The 16379-nt window shown below is 32.6% G+C and overlaps 2 protein-coding genes across 2 annotated transcripts; both read right to left on the bottom strand.

The window, feature by feature from the left end:
• Positions 1-1184: 1184 nt before the first annotated feature.
• LOC147298561 (protein DETOXIFICATION 40-like) lies at positions 1185-8257 on the bottom strand. The gene is made up of 7 exons (XM_086257331.1): positions 7773-8257; positions 7062-7693; positions 6375-6431; positions 5679-5917; positions 1906-2024; positions 1657-1743; positions 1185-1383 (listed from the first exon to the last, which is right to left on the bottom strand). Exons 1-7 carry the CDS (start codon positions 8091-8093, stop codon positions 1312-1314), a joined length of 1527 nt encoding a protein of 508 aa, XP_086113457.1. The 5' UTR covers positions 8094-8257; the 3' UTR covers positions 1185-1311.
• Positions 8258-9624: 1367 nt separating this feature from the next.
• LOC147298560 (protein DETOXIFICATION 40-like) lies at positions 9625-16367 on the bottom strand. The gene is made up of 7 exons (XM_086243814.1): positions 15928-16367; positions 12697-13328; positions 11781-11837; positions 11367-11605; positions 10548-10666; positions 10074-10160; positions 9625-9883 (listed from the first exon to the last, which is right to left on the bottom strand). The coding sequence occupies exons 1-7, from the start codon at positions 16249-16251 to the stop codon at positions 9818-9820; spliced, it is 1524 nt and encodes a 507-aa protein (XP_086099940.1). The 5' UTR covers positions 16252-16367; the 3' UTR covers positions 9625-9817.
• Positions 16368-16379: the final 12 nt, after the last annotated feature.

Below are 16379 nucleotides of genomic sequence, written 5' to 3'. Positions count from 1 at the left end.
GAGTGCTAGAGTGGCATAATTGTGCCAATGACATGGCTTGCCATGTCAATTATAATATATAACAGTGTTAATTAAATCAATCTCATTATTTACTTGCAACATCAAAATTTTAAAAAGTCTATATATTTTACCCTTTATTATAATTCTCACAAAAATTGAATTATAAGAAACAATAAATTTTAGTCCCAAACCAAATCGTTTTAACCCTAAGAAAATCCATCACATCATCTCTTACCTCATCCAAATATTCCAGCCGCAAACAATTTATTGTAATTTATGGATATCATTTATGAGTACTGACGAGGTTTGGTACTGGTAGGCGCAGTAGTAATGGTGTGGAGTTGTGGACTGGGGTCTGCGGAGCTAAACATTTATAGCAAAAACCCAGAAATAGAAGTGAGAGCCCATTTGTAGCATCTTACGGACTGGACTGTGAATGAGTAGGACAGACATTGCAACCTCAAGCCTGCTAATTCAGTCCAATCCCTTCATGCCCAAATAATTATATTATATGATGACATGATGTAATGTGATCATTCCTATGTATAATTTAATCTACCCATTAATTGCAAGCAAGAAAATGATTATAGTGTACACGTCTGCATGGCATACGGATAAATCCGACGATTTACAAAATTATATCCCATAATAAAAAAAGATGAACTTGTCGATAACAATGATGAAAGACACGTTCTCACCATATATTTCTAGAAGTGAAAGGGTTTAAATGGAAGGAGTTATATAGAAAAATAAAGTGTTAATTATTATTAACACTAACGAAAAAGTGAGCTAAAAAATTATTAACGAAAAAGTGAGCTAAAAAATTATTAATTATTCCATGATATATAATATTGGTTCATTATTTTCTATTTTTTTCACACATACCAGGCACTGAGCGCTCGACGAACATTTTGAGTGTTCGGCAGTATATTTTTACTTCTTCATCAAGTCTTAGTTTGTTGACTCTATCCAAAATCTCAGAGTTAAAACCTAAAATACAAACTTCACAAACATTATTCTATACCCTAAGAAGGTACGTATGAGGTGAACCCGTACCCTATATACCCTCAAAAAATAAAAAAAATAATGACATTTTTTTGACAAAACAATGATCAAAAGACTTTATTTAGGAAAAATAAAAGTTTTATTTGAAAAAAAAAAAAAAACACCTTATAGTTTTTTTTTTTTCAAATAAAAAATGTTAGAAAGACTAAACTCTTATTTTTCCTTAATAGTTTTATACACTAATACAAAAATATTGTAAAGGACTAGTCAAGCTGATGATCGATGATGATGCCAAACTCAATCCATCTATTCTTTCAGAAGATCACAAGGCTCCTTCTTGTCTTCCCACTTGTGCAAACGACTCTTTACCTTTTCGACCTGGAATAAATTAACAAAATGTTATATAATTAATTATGTTCATGATCATAATCAATTAGCAATATGCATGCGTAACCCATAATATTATTTATATCTATATATGTATAAAGGAAACACCCTAGCTATTAAATGAAATTTTCAAAAATTTATAAATTATATTAATTAAAATATTCGAAACTTGTCTGAAGATATTAGTATTATATATATTGTATGTCTTAATATTGATAAATGTAATTAAATTAGATAGTTTATATGACGTGCTTATGTATGTACCTCTTTATTCCAATCAGTCCGAAATGTGGCCCACAATAAGATGAGAGTTTGTATAAAAGTGCCTCCTATCATCCCGGACCATATTCCCTAGAAGTAAAAAAGACAAAAGAAAAATTATAAAACCACGTACAAGAAGAGATGCACGTAAATACTATTAATTTTGCAATGTGTTAGTTAAAATAGAACATAATAAATTTTTTCAAAAAGTAAAATGACAATTATATGTGAAGAGGAAACATATATAAATACCTTAGCTCCAAGGTCGAACTTGAAACCAAGAAGACAACCCACTGGAATACCAATGATGTAGTAACAGCCCACGTTAACGTATGCCACAAATGCTTGCCATCCACACCCAACAGCCACCCCTTCGTTTTTGGTCAAAAACAACAATTATGGATTTATGACATATAAATATACAACACAACAATCCCAAGGCACAATATTGTATTAATTAATTACGCATCACAGATCCGCAATAAAGCAAAAAAAAATAAATTAATAAGCAGAAGGACCACGAACGACCTTGATCTTGATGTTCAACTACTATCTTGGCTAACCCTAAGTTGACTGTTAGCTAGATTTCTACATTGGTACTATTGTAATTACTTTCATGTGGCATTTCAATGATTGTTTGATTTTGAAAGATAGACTCACCACACAAAATTTACTTCATTATTGGGACCATATGTAGTACTACTCCTCGTCATCACCAAATCCAATTTAACAAAGGACTTTTATTCCTCTTAAATGACATAAAATTTTAGTGATATTGTAACATGTTGTCAGAACCCAATTTAATTTATTTTCAATATTCCTTAATTTGTACCTTTTTTTTTTTAATCAAAAATATTTGTTCTAACTTTCTTATTACTTGGGTGAATTCTAACAAAGAAAAATTATTTGTATAATCATAATACCACCACATATATAATATAACCAATCGACGTGTTTTATATAATATAGTGAGTGATGGGTTTATAACTGTAAGGTATAATAAAAAAAAAATAATGTTAACTTATATTATAACACGTAATTTGGTTATACTATGTAACGGTGTTACAATTATACAATATAATTTCTCCTAATAAAATTGATTCTCAAAGACTTTTTCTTATTTAATGGAAAAATAACAATCAAGCAATTCAACTAATTGATCGTCTAAAGGATTCAATTAAACAATCCCAAAAAGACACAGCTTATTATAAAATCATCACAATTGGTGATAAATATTCTAATATTTCCCAATCGATCTTCTACATTGGGTACGTTTTTTTATAATGAAACTTTTGTTTTCGCCATCAGATTGTTTCTAATTACGTTTGTGGTAGAGCTAGACCCCATGTCCAGTCACAAGAAACCATTTCGTCGCACAGGACATTTTTTGCACCATAATTAATTACTATGACGAGGGCACTCCATTAATTAATTAATCAGTATAACCTTAATTAATTCAGTAATGCTACACTTACTACATTTTTATACCACAATTTCATATCATCTTACATGGCATTCATACATTGGACACTACAAATAAAAAAATAAAACCTAAAAAATAAAAATAAAATACCCTTCTAATAAAGTAATGACACATCAAATGAGATACAAATGTGAAAAAAAAAAATATAGGACAACTAGCATTATTATAATTAATTAGGTGCGGATCGAATATCTGTCACGTCTAGATTCTAACTTTCTAAATATCAACCATGAGGGATCGATCAGGATCAGGTGCATATTTCCCTGAACTTCTTTAATTAATTTTATCATCATGCATGTCCAATCAATAAACTACTAATAGTAAAGTTAGATAGTTAATTTAGCCTATCAGTCTAAGCTCCACTCAAAGTGTATCACGGATTAGCGATCCATTAATGAATTGAATCTGCCCTTTCGGCTGAATCATTGATAGAGTAAATAATTAACTGACAATGCTTTTTTTTATAATTTATTTATAGCACAGTATCTGTATGAGATATAAACGAGTTTAATGATACAAAAATGGGATTTTGATCCTCTTCTAAACTAGTTAATCTCTTAATCTAACTAAGCTTGTAATTATAAGATGTCATGTGTCTATTATAAAATTTTTTGGTTAAAAATGAAATTAAGTTTTTGTCTCTCATTTAACTTTAAGTATAATTTAGAAAAAAAAAAAAATTGAGTATAATTGGCTGCCATAGTTCAACTCACTCTCTCTCTTGACCTTTCTCCTCGATCTTCAATTATCTCTCCTTCAATCCTATGCAAAGTCCTTTAATCACTCCTAATTCTATAAATTCTAACATTTAGTCTTTCAATATATATATGATTTGGCAAGCAGGAAAGGAGGAACATGAGGGACAATATATAAATGGCCAGTGCGAGATAGTCACGCATATTTTGTAAAACGTACAATATAAAGAAAATCAAGATCTAAGCAGATCTAAGAATGGTAGCCATATGATTTTCCTGCTAAATGAGACTAACAATTTTGAATATAATTTGTAGCTTGAGTTACTTTCCCATCAGGCATCAGCGCCCTAACATGTATCATGTATGAAGGATTTTGAGTAATAACCATATACATATTTGTTTTACTCTAAATTTTTAGTTTTTTTTATGTTAGCACACCTACTTCGACATGGTTTGGATGAAGAAAAAAACTCAGATTTTAATCCCCATTCCAAAAGTCTAAATGGAGAGAGAGAGAGAGAGAGAGATCTAAGATTAAATCATTCTTTGGTTTTTTCATTGTTTGAATCTCGAATGAAATTTAAGTTTAAGAAAGAGGTGTTGTAGATGACTATATAAGGAAGGAGATGAGTGGGCAGTGGCCCAGTGGCAAATAAGGAAAGAGATGCGTTTGCCATCAAAAAAGGGAAAAAGAAAATCTCAAAATTATTGTAAATCGTTGAATCCTATAATAGGCACGTGACATTTTATACTTAAAAGCTTAAATAAATTAAGAGATTAAATAGCTTATGAGAAAATATGAACTAAAAAATGTATATTTTAATATTAGAAAAATGAATCTGTCAGATATATTTAAAGACTAAAAATATGTTTGCATGACGTACTGTACTATTAGAAAATTTATTTTCCCTATTGGGTTCTCTAGCTAAGTCAAATATTGGAAGTATAGAGCACAAACTAGAGAATAGGTAATGAAACGTAAAGCAGTTTCTGGATTTTACTTCCCAAGTGGGAATATATACTCAAATAAATAGAATATATAGTCAAGAAATCTTATACCAGAGCAGCGCAGTGATGCTGTTGTCATCGTACCCTCTTACCTTTAATTTTCCACTTTCTTTTTTTTCATGGCCAGATTACTTTTCCCACTATCAAAAAGATTTTTAAACAAAATAGTAATAGCAATTTTAACTTCTTCTTTTTTTGGCCAAATAGTTATTTTCATTTTAAACTTTCTTATTGGTGACGGCAATGAAGGCACTGTGGGTAGCGAAAACACACTTAAATACTACTCTTCAATTTTGAATATTAAATAGTTCTATTTTTTGTTGGCGAATAAATTCACCAACTCGATCTTATTAATTTTTCTAAGGCTATCTTTTCCAATGTAAAATACAAGGTTTGTTTAGGAGTGCGGAAGTGCTTTTACTAAAGCGTTTTTGTTAGAAATATATAAATTTTTTGAAAAAAAAATGCAAATACTTCTTGTAAATATATTTGAAAGCACTTTCTGATGTGATGAAGCACCTACCAAGTGCTTTATTCCTAGTATTTTTATAATCTAAAAGTGTTTTTATTTTATTTTTTTTGCCAAATGCAACAAAAAACAGTTTTAACTATTTAAAAACACTTTTAAAACTTCTAAAAATACTACTAAACAAACTAAATTTTTTCAATTAACATGAAATATGTAAAGCTGTGATTTACTTGGTTTTTCGATATATGCTTTGTCGCAAAGGGGTCTCTAAATAATTAGGCAGACGGCAGACCTACCTAGTATTCAAAATTCTTATGTTTTTTTGGGTCAAAAGTATTATAGTAATAAAAGGTAGCTAGCTAGTTCTTACCAGACAAAACAGGTTGAATGCCGTTGAGTATGATGGAGACTGCAAGGAAAGGAGAAAGGTCTGAGACTGCGTTTGAGACAGTCTCGCCCTCAGTGAAGACATAGCTGACGACATGTCGTAATACAAGTACAAGTATGGCACACACCACCGAGATGAGGAATGAGCTGGAAGTCACTATCACTACTGCAAAAGCAGCCGATTTTGGATGCCCAGCCCCAAGCTCATTGCCTATCCTCACACTGCATATTTGCATGTTTTTATGTCAATGCATTCATTGATATTCATTGATAATATTAAAATTTATTGCATGTGATTGAAACGATACATTGACGTAATATTAATAATTCATTTACACATGTACAATTATTCATTTTTAAAACTTTAAACTTTGACTTATACCGTAAAATTTGTACATGAGTTATAATATGTATAGATTAATAACGCTATATCAAAATGTCAATAGTATTACAATTACCTACAATAATTTTTCAATCATCCACTATTTAGACCATTTTAATTGACCGTATTGCCAACCATCTTTTTAATGTGGTCTTAGATGATAAGCAAAATAATCCAAATAGCAATAATTATAAAAACAATTGTCGTTTCATTTAGTAAATAAAATCTATTTAATAAGTGTAATAGCTTTCGATCTGTATCATATATGTGTATGGACATGCATGATAAGTAACTGACCTTGCAGCAGCATTGAAACCCACAGCAATCATGTACACCCATCCAGATATGGTCATGCTGCATTAAGTAAATGAATTCCATTGGAAAAATATTTATTAAATTAAATATACAGTTAGATATAAGCTTTTTATTTTGTCAAGTAGATAAGCTTAGTTTTACATAAAATCAATATGTTAATCTGAATCAAATATATAAATTATAGAATATTCTGACTGGGGTGCACCGTGCACGTCTGGTATAGGCCATGTGTAGCTAAAAAGTTGTACTAGGCCATGCCTGTATGAAACCTTTTAATGGCCGGTGTACATCTCGTACTGCAAAAAAGAAAAGTACATGTTTTCTCGATATTCATAAAGCAGCTAAAATCAAAACACAGATTGACTCATTGTTGTAGCTACCAGCCTCAATTCATAGCTAGCTAGTAGCTACCAGAAATCACCTCTCACTAAGCAGAGCAAGAATGATCGTGAACCTTTCATTATTATGAATTTAATTATAACCTAAGAAAAATGATTGTGAAGGTTAAAAATTTTGATGGGACAATTTGGGACCTTAACATGTGATATGAAAATAGTGAAATTATAACATACGTACATGCAGTTATTAATGTGTAATAATTTGAAAGGATTATTAATATGTCACGTAATGTGAGTGGGCTAATTAATATCAAACTTTATTATTCCTTACCAAATAGAGAGAGCGTCCAAGGCAATTTCGGCATCGTTAAGCAACCCAGCTAGCAAAATTATAATCTGATAGTACCAAGTCTCAAGGCACAGCATCACAGCCGAAGCAACAGACAATTTCAAGAAGTCCCATAACCCAGAAAAAGCCCTTGAGCTAAAACCTCTCCAAGTGTGCTTGCACCGCGGACTAAACAGTATGTACAAAAACTGTCCCAAGACTATAAGCCACCACGAGAAACTCAGCATCAGCGACGCCCCCAACAGGCCCCACCCCAGTATGTACACCACCACCCAGCTCAGGACCACGTGTATCCCCAGCGCGACTGCGGATATGTACGCGCTGGGAAACACTATGCTTTGAGCTTGGAGGAATTTTTGAATAGGGAAGTTGCAGGCGTAGGCGAAGATCTGTGGGATGAGGCCGTAGACGAACACTGCTGCTGCTGCTGCAATGGTGGCTGATTCGCCGAGCGCGATCAAGATGGACTTACAGAAGATGTAGATCAACGTTAGTGGGATCCCAGTTGCCATGAGGAGGATTGTTGAACGCTGCAGATATATGCCAAGCATATCATACTTGTGTGCACCATAGGCTTGACCACATAGGGTCTCCACCGCACTGCCCATCCCAAGCTGCAACAACCAAATTTAGTCATGTACATATTATATATGATTCATGCCACTCGCCAGTATTATGATATGTATTACGTACCATAAGCCCGTAGGCGAAAACTTGAATGCCAGTGTTGCCGAGAGAGGAGGCAGCAAGTTCGAGATTGCCGAGATGGCCGCAGTAGATTTGGGTGGACACGGAGAGGATATTGTTCAGCAAGTAAACCACCACGGCCGGAGCTGCGAGGCGGAAGAGGATCTTCAGCTCGATCCACGTGGCGGTTCGGAGACGCCGGAAGTACGGGAGCTCGGCGTTTGATAGTGTGTCTTCCAGTTCCGAGCTCACTATATTCGGCGATGATGATGAAATGGTACTTAGCATTGGCTCAGACAGCTCACCGTTATCACTAGAGTACTCCATGGCTTTATAGCTCTCTCTCTCTCTCTCTCTCTCTCTCTCTCTCTCTCTCTCTCTCTCTCTCTCTCTCTCTCTGTAAGACTGTAACTCTTTTTCTCTCAACAGTACTCACAACATGGACAAGACCTAGCTAGTGAGGTATCAACTATCCTTCCCCTGAGGAAGCGCATAAGATGCTTTTATACTTGCAGGAAAATTGATTAATATTATAAAAATTATCACCTTTTTATTTGTGGCTCTCTTACTTTCCCAGCTAACTGGAATCCACATAAGAAACAATCAGCATGAAGTTCAATTTTCTTCGCATCATTGTTGGTTTTTTTGGGTATATTGGAATTTTCTTAATTTGCTTTATTGACGAATCAAATCAGTGGCATACAAATACATAAAGGTGATCCATAATCAGCATATATTACTAGCTAGTAGCTAGGTACCCAAATTATGGCACTAATTTGCTTTTCTTCTTTTTTTTTCCTTAAAAAAAAGAACAAATTAATCATGGCATGCCAAAGAAAAATACATAAGGAAGCATACATGGATGAACAGTTAACGAATCCAATTCCGCATTGTTCTCCATTAATGGAATTCCTGGGTGCCAGTCTCGCAGAGGCAAATATTAATTCTTGCTAGTACTCCATTAATATATTATTTTTGGGGCAAAGTGCAATTTAGTATTTCAAGTTTATCTCCAATTACAAATTAGTACCTCTAGTTAAATTTTCAACGAATTCATACCTCATTTTTTATTTTTTTGGAAAATACATACTTCCGTTAAGATTTGAGAGAGAGAGAGAGCAACATAGAAGATTTGAGAGAAGGAGAGAGCAGATCCATTGAGTTGGCTTTAATTTTTTCATTAACGTGGGCATGTTTTACCAAAATACAAGATCCGCAAAATTGCCAAATTTTTTTTAAGTCAACCAACACAACGGTTTTGTCTAAAACTATTATGTTTAATAAATCAAGAAAAACCATAAAATCAAAAATCATGGCACATTATCACTTCATATAATAATTTACAAAAAACTGTTGTTTATTAAATTAAGATAACGGAAAAAACACGCATCGTTATCTATTGACTGTCGTCTATAAACATTACTGTTGTAATGAATTCTGTTGGGTTGTTGGAATGGGTTATTAGCTTCTGTCAAGTGTTAGTTTGAACTTTGAAGTTGGTTAGAAATGTGCAAGGGTGTAAATGCAATACTCTAAATTATTATACCGAGACAGGATTGATGTGTGAATGATAGTTGAGGCCCATATAAATGAAGCCCATTACGGTTTATGTACTGTTTTAGCCATATATATATATATATATATATATATAGCTTTGCTGGGCTGGATTAGTTAAAATGCACACCACAAGGCCTCTACTTCAATACCTTGCAGGCTTGGGGTTGTGATGAACAATTTATAGGTTCGCGGAGCAAAATATTAATTACTTATTTATTTAAAGATATTTTTATCCGTAATTTTGAGACTTATCGAGTTTGAACCCATTCTTCCAAAAATAAAACAGATTAAACATCTGGTGAGAGTCGTGAGACCGAGTGATATTGAATTACCAAAATCCCAATGTTATTAATGCCTATAATAACAAGGCAAATTGTTGCTCAAGTCCATAGAAAAGGAAAAAAATTGAAGAGGAGACTTTCTAGCTAGCAAGTACTCCCAAGTTGTTTGAAGATGAAAAAAATCTGATAGCTGATGCAAAACTTGGTCTCTGACTATTCTATGAGAAGAGGCTCTTTCTTGTCTTCCCATTTATCCACGCGACTTTTTGATTTATCAACCTGAACAAATTTAGATTTGGATATTATTGCACATTATAGTCACCATATATATGCATATATATATATATATATAAGTAATATGTCTGCATGTACGTACATATTTAATCATTTGCATGCATGGTATATATGAAATGATTAATTTGAAGGAATAATTCTTTAAACTAGTTTGTCAATCAATCAAGCTAATTACCTCTTTATTCCAGTCAGTCCGAAATGTTATCCAACATAAGATGAGAGTTTGAATCAAAGTGCCTGCCAGCATCCCAGACCATATTCCCTGATGGAAACAATAAAATAAAATTATATATAAAGAAATTTGAAAAAAGAAAAAAGAGATAGTTATGTGCATAATGCATAAGAGTAGTTGTGATTCTTAACTAATTTATAATAAAAATATCCATATTGGGCTGTACAGTATATAAGCAAATTTTTTTATATAAGTCCGATTTTTAAGGATGAGTTAGGCCCATAAAGCTTTAACATGATATTAAAGTTCATGGTGTGTATTTTTGAATATTTTAGACTATCGCCAGGATATAATTAAGTTGTATAAAGAGTTTGATACAGACAACATTATTCATGATCGATGAGGATTGCCTCTTTTACCTACCATTAGATCTTGACAGTACCCATATATAATATAGTTTGAAATTTGTATACGAACCTTTGCTCCCAAATCGAGAGTGAAGCCAAGAACGCAACCCAATGGGATACCAATGATGTAGTAACATCCTATGTTAATCCATGCCACAAGTGCTTGCCATCCACAACCAACAGCCACCCCTTCATTATTATTCAAACACAAATAATTAAGCAATCATATAATATTATATTAATATCCATCTTAATCTTAATTAATCTGTATAAATTAATGAAAAAGTTTAACAATACCCGTTGAACTATAGGTCGTTTTCTAAATTGTATAGTGAACAACTAATGTGAAATTTACGTCATTTGTAAAAAAATTCTAATGTGTCCTTACTCCTTACTATTATATTAGTCAAAATTTCTAGTTAAATTGACGACGTGATGGATACAAGAACATTGACAAAGTCCTTACAAAGTAAATCAATTGCGCGGATGAAAAAAAAAAACAATAATGCTAGTTGTCCCACATTTTTTTTTTTCATATTTGTATCCCACATGACGTGTTATTACTTTACTGGAAGGGTATTTCTTTTTCTTTTTTTAGGTTTTATTTTTTAATTTTTAGTGTCCAATGTATGAATGCCATGTAAGATGGTATGAAATTGTGGTATAAAAATGTGGTAAGTGTAGCATTTCTGAAAAAAAAATCCTAAATAATAAGTCACATGTGCGAATTGTGAAAAATATTAATCTTTCAAAAGGACAAACTGAAATATGACCTACAATTCAGTAGGCATGGCTAAAAATTTTCCTAAATTAATATTCACTGTTATGCTAGATTGCTAGGTATAGCTATAGAGTATAGAACATAAAAGTTAATTAATTAGATAATTACCAGACAAAACAGGTTGGATGCCGTTAAGTACTATAGTGCCGGCCAAGAAGGGAGAGAGTTCAGCGACGGCATCAGAAACTGTAGAGCCCTCTGTGAATATATAGCTCATGACATGGCGTAATCCAAGTATGATTACGGCGAAGATCAAGGAGATGATAAAGGAGCTTGTAACTACAACCACCACTGCAAACTTGGCTGATTTTGGATGCCCAGCACCAACCTCATTGCTCACCCTTATACTGCACCAGTTTAATTAATTTACTTCAAAATTTATTACTATGTAAGCGTTTATAAAACCTCACTTATACAAAAAAATATTATGTGTGACAGACGTGACATGCTGATTGACTTGGTGTTATGAATCCATTTGAATGATAACACATGTAATATTTTAAGTAAACAAGTAGTACTGACCTTGCAGCGGCATTGAAACCCACGGATACCATAAACACCCAACCCGAGACGGTCATGCTGCATATAATATAAACTATTAAGGGTAAGTCACACATACTATTTAATTAGTACCATACCATAACAACTAAAAGTAGTACTATACACAAATGTTGTTAAGAAATTAATATCCTTCTTGGAAGAAAGGCAAGGGTCCGAATTGAAATTAATATTATTAAACTAATTATTAGTTTAGTAATATTTTTTTCTATAATGTTGAAGATATCTCAAATTCAATATCTTTTTTTAAGTTTATGGCATCAAAAAACTCATAAAAAGAGGTTGAGTAACATTTTCCCTTGCTTTAAGTAAGTGGTGTTAAAAATTTAAGAGAAACATGCTAGCTAGATATACTACAATATTTTTATACCACGTCTCTAATGAAAATGAGATCCACCTCTGTTTCTTTTCCCGATACGGTAAACATTGAATAGCCTATATATCTTAGCAGCTCCCATCATGACCATTCTAGCTCATAACATTCAATTCAAAACATGTTGAGTAGTTGTTGCAGCAGTGCTTTAATTACTACAATGACAGAGCACCATAAGCTGTTGCTCTTATTTATTGCTATCATGTATATGAAGATACTAAATCTGGTAAAGTATAGATAAAATAATTAAAGCCACCATACCTTATTAGTTTCTTAAAAACTTCACTGTATGCTAATTAAGGCTAAATTAAACCCAATATTCCTAATATTGCTATAGGGTCAAGAAGCTAGAAGGAAAAAACTTCTATAAGACATGTGTATATGTTTTATGTATATATCTAGTTCTTTCATTACGCGACTTATCACGTAATAAGAGAAATACACGTTAACTCTATATGTCTATCCCATTAAAAACATTTTCAGCCAAAATGGGTTTGTCGATCTTACCAGATAGAGAGAGCATCCAAGGCAATCTCAGCATTTTTGAGCAACCCAGCAATCAAAACCAATATCTGAAAGTACCAAGTCTCAAGGCACATCATCACAGCCGATGCAGCAGACAATTTCAAAAACTCCCAAAGGCCAGTAAAAGCCTGGGAGCTAAACCCAGTCCAAGTATCTTTGCAGCTTGGGCTTACCAATATATACACAAACTGGGCCACGACCATGATCCACCACGACAAACTCAACACCAAAGACGCACCCAACAACCCCCAGCCCAATTTGTAGACCACCACCCAGCTGAGTACTAAGTGCACCACAACAGTGACTCCTGATATGTAGGCACTGGGCAGCACTAAGCTCTGGGCCTGTAGGAATTTTTGTATAGGGAAATTACAAGCAAGGGCAAAGAGTTGTGGGATTAGGCCGTAGACGAAGAGTGCTCCGGCGGAGGCTATGGCCTCCGTTTCGCCAAGGCCGATTAGGATTTGCTTGGAGAAGATGTAGATGAACATCACTGGGATTGCTGTTGCTGTCAGGAGGATTGTTGCTCTCTGCAAATATACGCCCAGCATTTCGTTCTTGTTTGCTCCGTAGGCTTGCCCGCACAGTGTCTCCACTGCACTTCCCATCCCAAGCTGCATAAACAAACATACTATACATTCTCAACATCATGCATATCCATGGTAGACGTCATTTAGGATTTAGCGTTTAAGGTTGTTGTGTTAAACATGAATGATTTGTTGAATGTAAAGAACTATTAGAAATGACTTTTTACATGTAGGTATAGTCAGGACGGATTCAAGAACTAGAATTTTGGGGGGGCGGGGGGCTAAAAAAAACCTTGAAAATACGAGAAAATTTTATGAATAAACATAAAAGATATGCCTAGTCAGGAGGAATATAGTAAGTCTTACCCCCTCAAAATGTATATTTATACAAAAATATAGACGAAAAAAAATACAACAAAAGAAAACAATGAAACATGTAATGCAAATATAAGATAAGTCTATAAAAATTGAACCATGCGCTTCTTCACAATATAGAAATTCTTAATTACTAAATCTGTATCTATACTATTGATAATATATTATAAAAATGACATGTAAAGATATTTTACAAAACAAAATCACACAATAGCTACCTATTTTTCTAGCATTAATATGTAACTACAATTTAATATTGAAATTTAGAAATTACTTGGTTTCCAAACTTACACTTTCAATAATTGAGATTGAGCTTAAAAACGATCACATGCACATCAACAAATTACACGAGTTTTTCTTGAGTTTTTGAACAATTTGGATAATTAAATATTAATTCTCATTTAATTTTACAAACATTTAAGAGTAAATTAGAAATACCATAATTATTGAATAAAAATTGAATCCCTAAATCCTTAAATCTCTAATTTATTAATAGCTAAATCCCTAAATGGCTAAAAAAATAAAATATAAGAGCTTAAATAGATATATTAGTAATTAGTATAATAGTATTACTGTTGGGCTTAATTTATAACATATTTTCTATTCCTAAATTATACATTTTAGTCATTATTTTTAGTATTTTAATTGTTGGTTTGATTATTTAGTTAATTATTGATTTTTAGTAATTTTTGTTTTATTTCATAGATTTTATTAGATTTTATTTCATTGTAAGTTTTAACTAAATTAGGGTGTGCTTTACTTTATTTGTTGTTGAGATTTTATTTTATTTTGATGTGTTTTCTTTTATTTTGTAGAATTAATTGTGGCCCAAAAAGAAACAAAGAATAAAGAAGGCCAAGAAAGGAAGCCCAAGCTGCATGCATGCCTCTCCAACTCTTCAAGAGTCCAACTATCTCCATTTCACTGGCCCACGTGAAGAACAAAGCCAACAACAAATTTGATTAAGAATGAGGCCATGCAAACCATCATCAGCTGTTAAGTTGATCATCCTAATATATTTTATTTAATTTTTTTTTATTTTATTCTTTATTGTAAAAATAAGATGAAATTACCCAGATTCATTTGATAGTCATTTACCGAAATATTTACTAATATTTGGCAGATAAGTGTCGAATAAATACAAATATTTTGATAGATAATTGTCGAATACATTTTTTATTTTCATTTGATAATTATCCACCAAATAATTCATCAATATTCAACAAATAACTCTCAAATAATCATAAATATTTTAATAAATAACTGTTAAATAATTTGACCAAAAAAATTAAAATTTTAAAATAAAATGATCAACTCAATAAATGAAACAATACTGGCCTTTTATTAATTAAAGCAAATGGAAAGGATTAGAGGAAACGAAAGGGAAGTGGGGTGGGGACAAACTATATTTTTTGGTCGATTAAAAAGTTGGTGCCGCATCAAGGGAATCGAAGAGTGGGGACAAAGATAAACTGACAAAGGAACTTTTTTTTGTTTTTTTTATTGGTGGGCTAGCTGGGCTATTAGCAGGTATATACATATATATATATATATATATTTTTTTTTTAAAGATAGGGGGGCTCTTTAGGCCTCTAGCCCATAACGTGGTCCGTCACTCTGGTATAGTCATTCAGAGTCTGAGCTAGAGGTGCTTATTTTTTATATTTAATCTTAAAGTAATGCTCATATTTTGTGCACCATATATGTGTATCTCTCTGACAAAGATGGAGCTCACTAATACAAATGAATTCTACTATTAGAAATGTCGTACATATATAAGTATTACAAAAAATGTGATATATTTAAGACAAATCTCTTTTATTAAGTGATTATTTAAATAATTTTATTTAAAAAATTTCTTATAGGGATCATTCTATATAATATTTCAACAATTCAAATTGTTTATTTTTTAAATTTATATTCAAAGCTCATGCTCGCAAGAAATTAGACAAATTAAAAACTATTAAATTATCAAACTTTGATCAAATAAAATACACAAACGTACATAATATTTTCATAAACACTTACAATGTTAACCGTTTAATCAAGGATCATATGATTTCTAATTAACTTAATTTTTTGTAAAAACAATTTTTATTATTAAAATATAATATAGAATGAACCTCAAAAATCATCTATTAAATAAGTTTATTTAAAGAATTCTTTAATTTAATTGAAAGGACATGATACTTACTAATTTTATTCAAATGAATCATTTATAATACGTGTTAGAAGTGATTTACTGATAAAAAAAAAAAAAATTGACTCGTTGCATGTAAAGAGTCGAACATTAATGTTGAATTGAAATTACCATGAGGCCGTAAGCAAAAACGGCGATTCCAGTGTTGCCAAGGGAGGCACCGGCGAGTTCGAGATTCCCAAGTTGGCCGCAGAAGATGAGGGTGGCGATGGCGGTCAAGTTGCTGAGCAAGTAGTTGCCGACGGCGGGAGCGGCCAGGTAAAAAAGGGTCTTCATTTCGCGCCATGAAGCCTTTCCAAGACGTTGGGAGTATGTGAGGTCGGTGTCGTTCAGTATATCTTCCAGTGCCGAACTTATTGGCCCTTCTCTTGATACTTCGGACGGTGGTAACATGGATTCATAGTTGTGTTGATCATCCCTGTCAATGGTCCCCATGCTCGTTCCACCGTTGGATCGACCACACAACTCAACTGCCTCTCTCTGGCTCAATATTCAACAAGACCAACACTACCTTGCAACTTTTACAAACCACTTCACTAAAAAGGGACTTATATAATACTATA

This window comes from Dryas octopetala, chromosome 1 (assembly GCF_963921425.1).
Source record: "Dryas octopetala chromosome 1, drDryOcto1.1, whole genome shotgun sequence".
Classification (NCBI taxonomy): domain Eukaryota; kingdom Viridiplantae; phylum Streptophyta; class Magnoliopsida; order Rosales; family Rosaceae; genus Dryas; species Dryas octopetala.
Note: the sequence above shows the minus strand (reverse complement) of the source record. Positions and strands in the feature narration are given on the sequence as shown.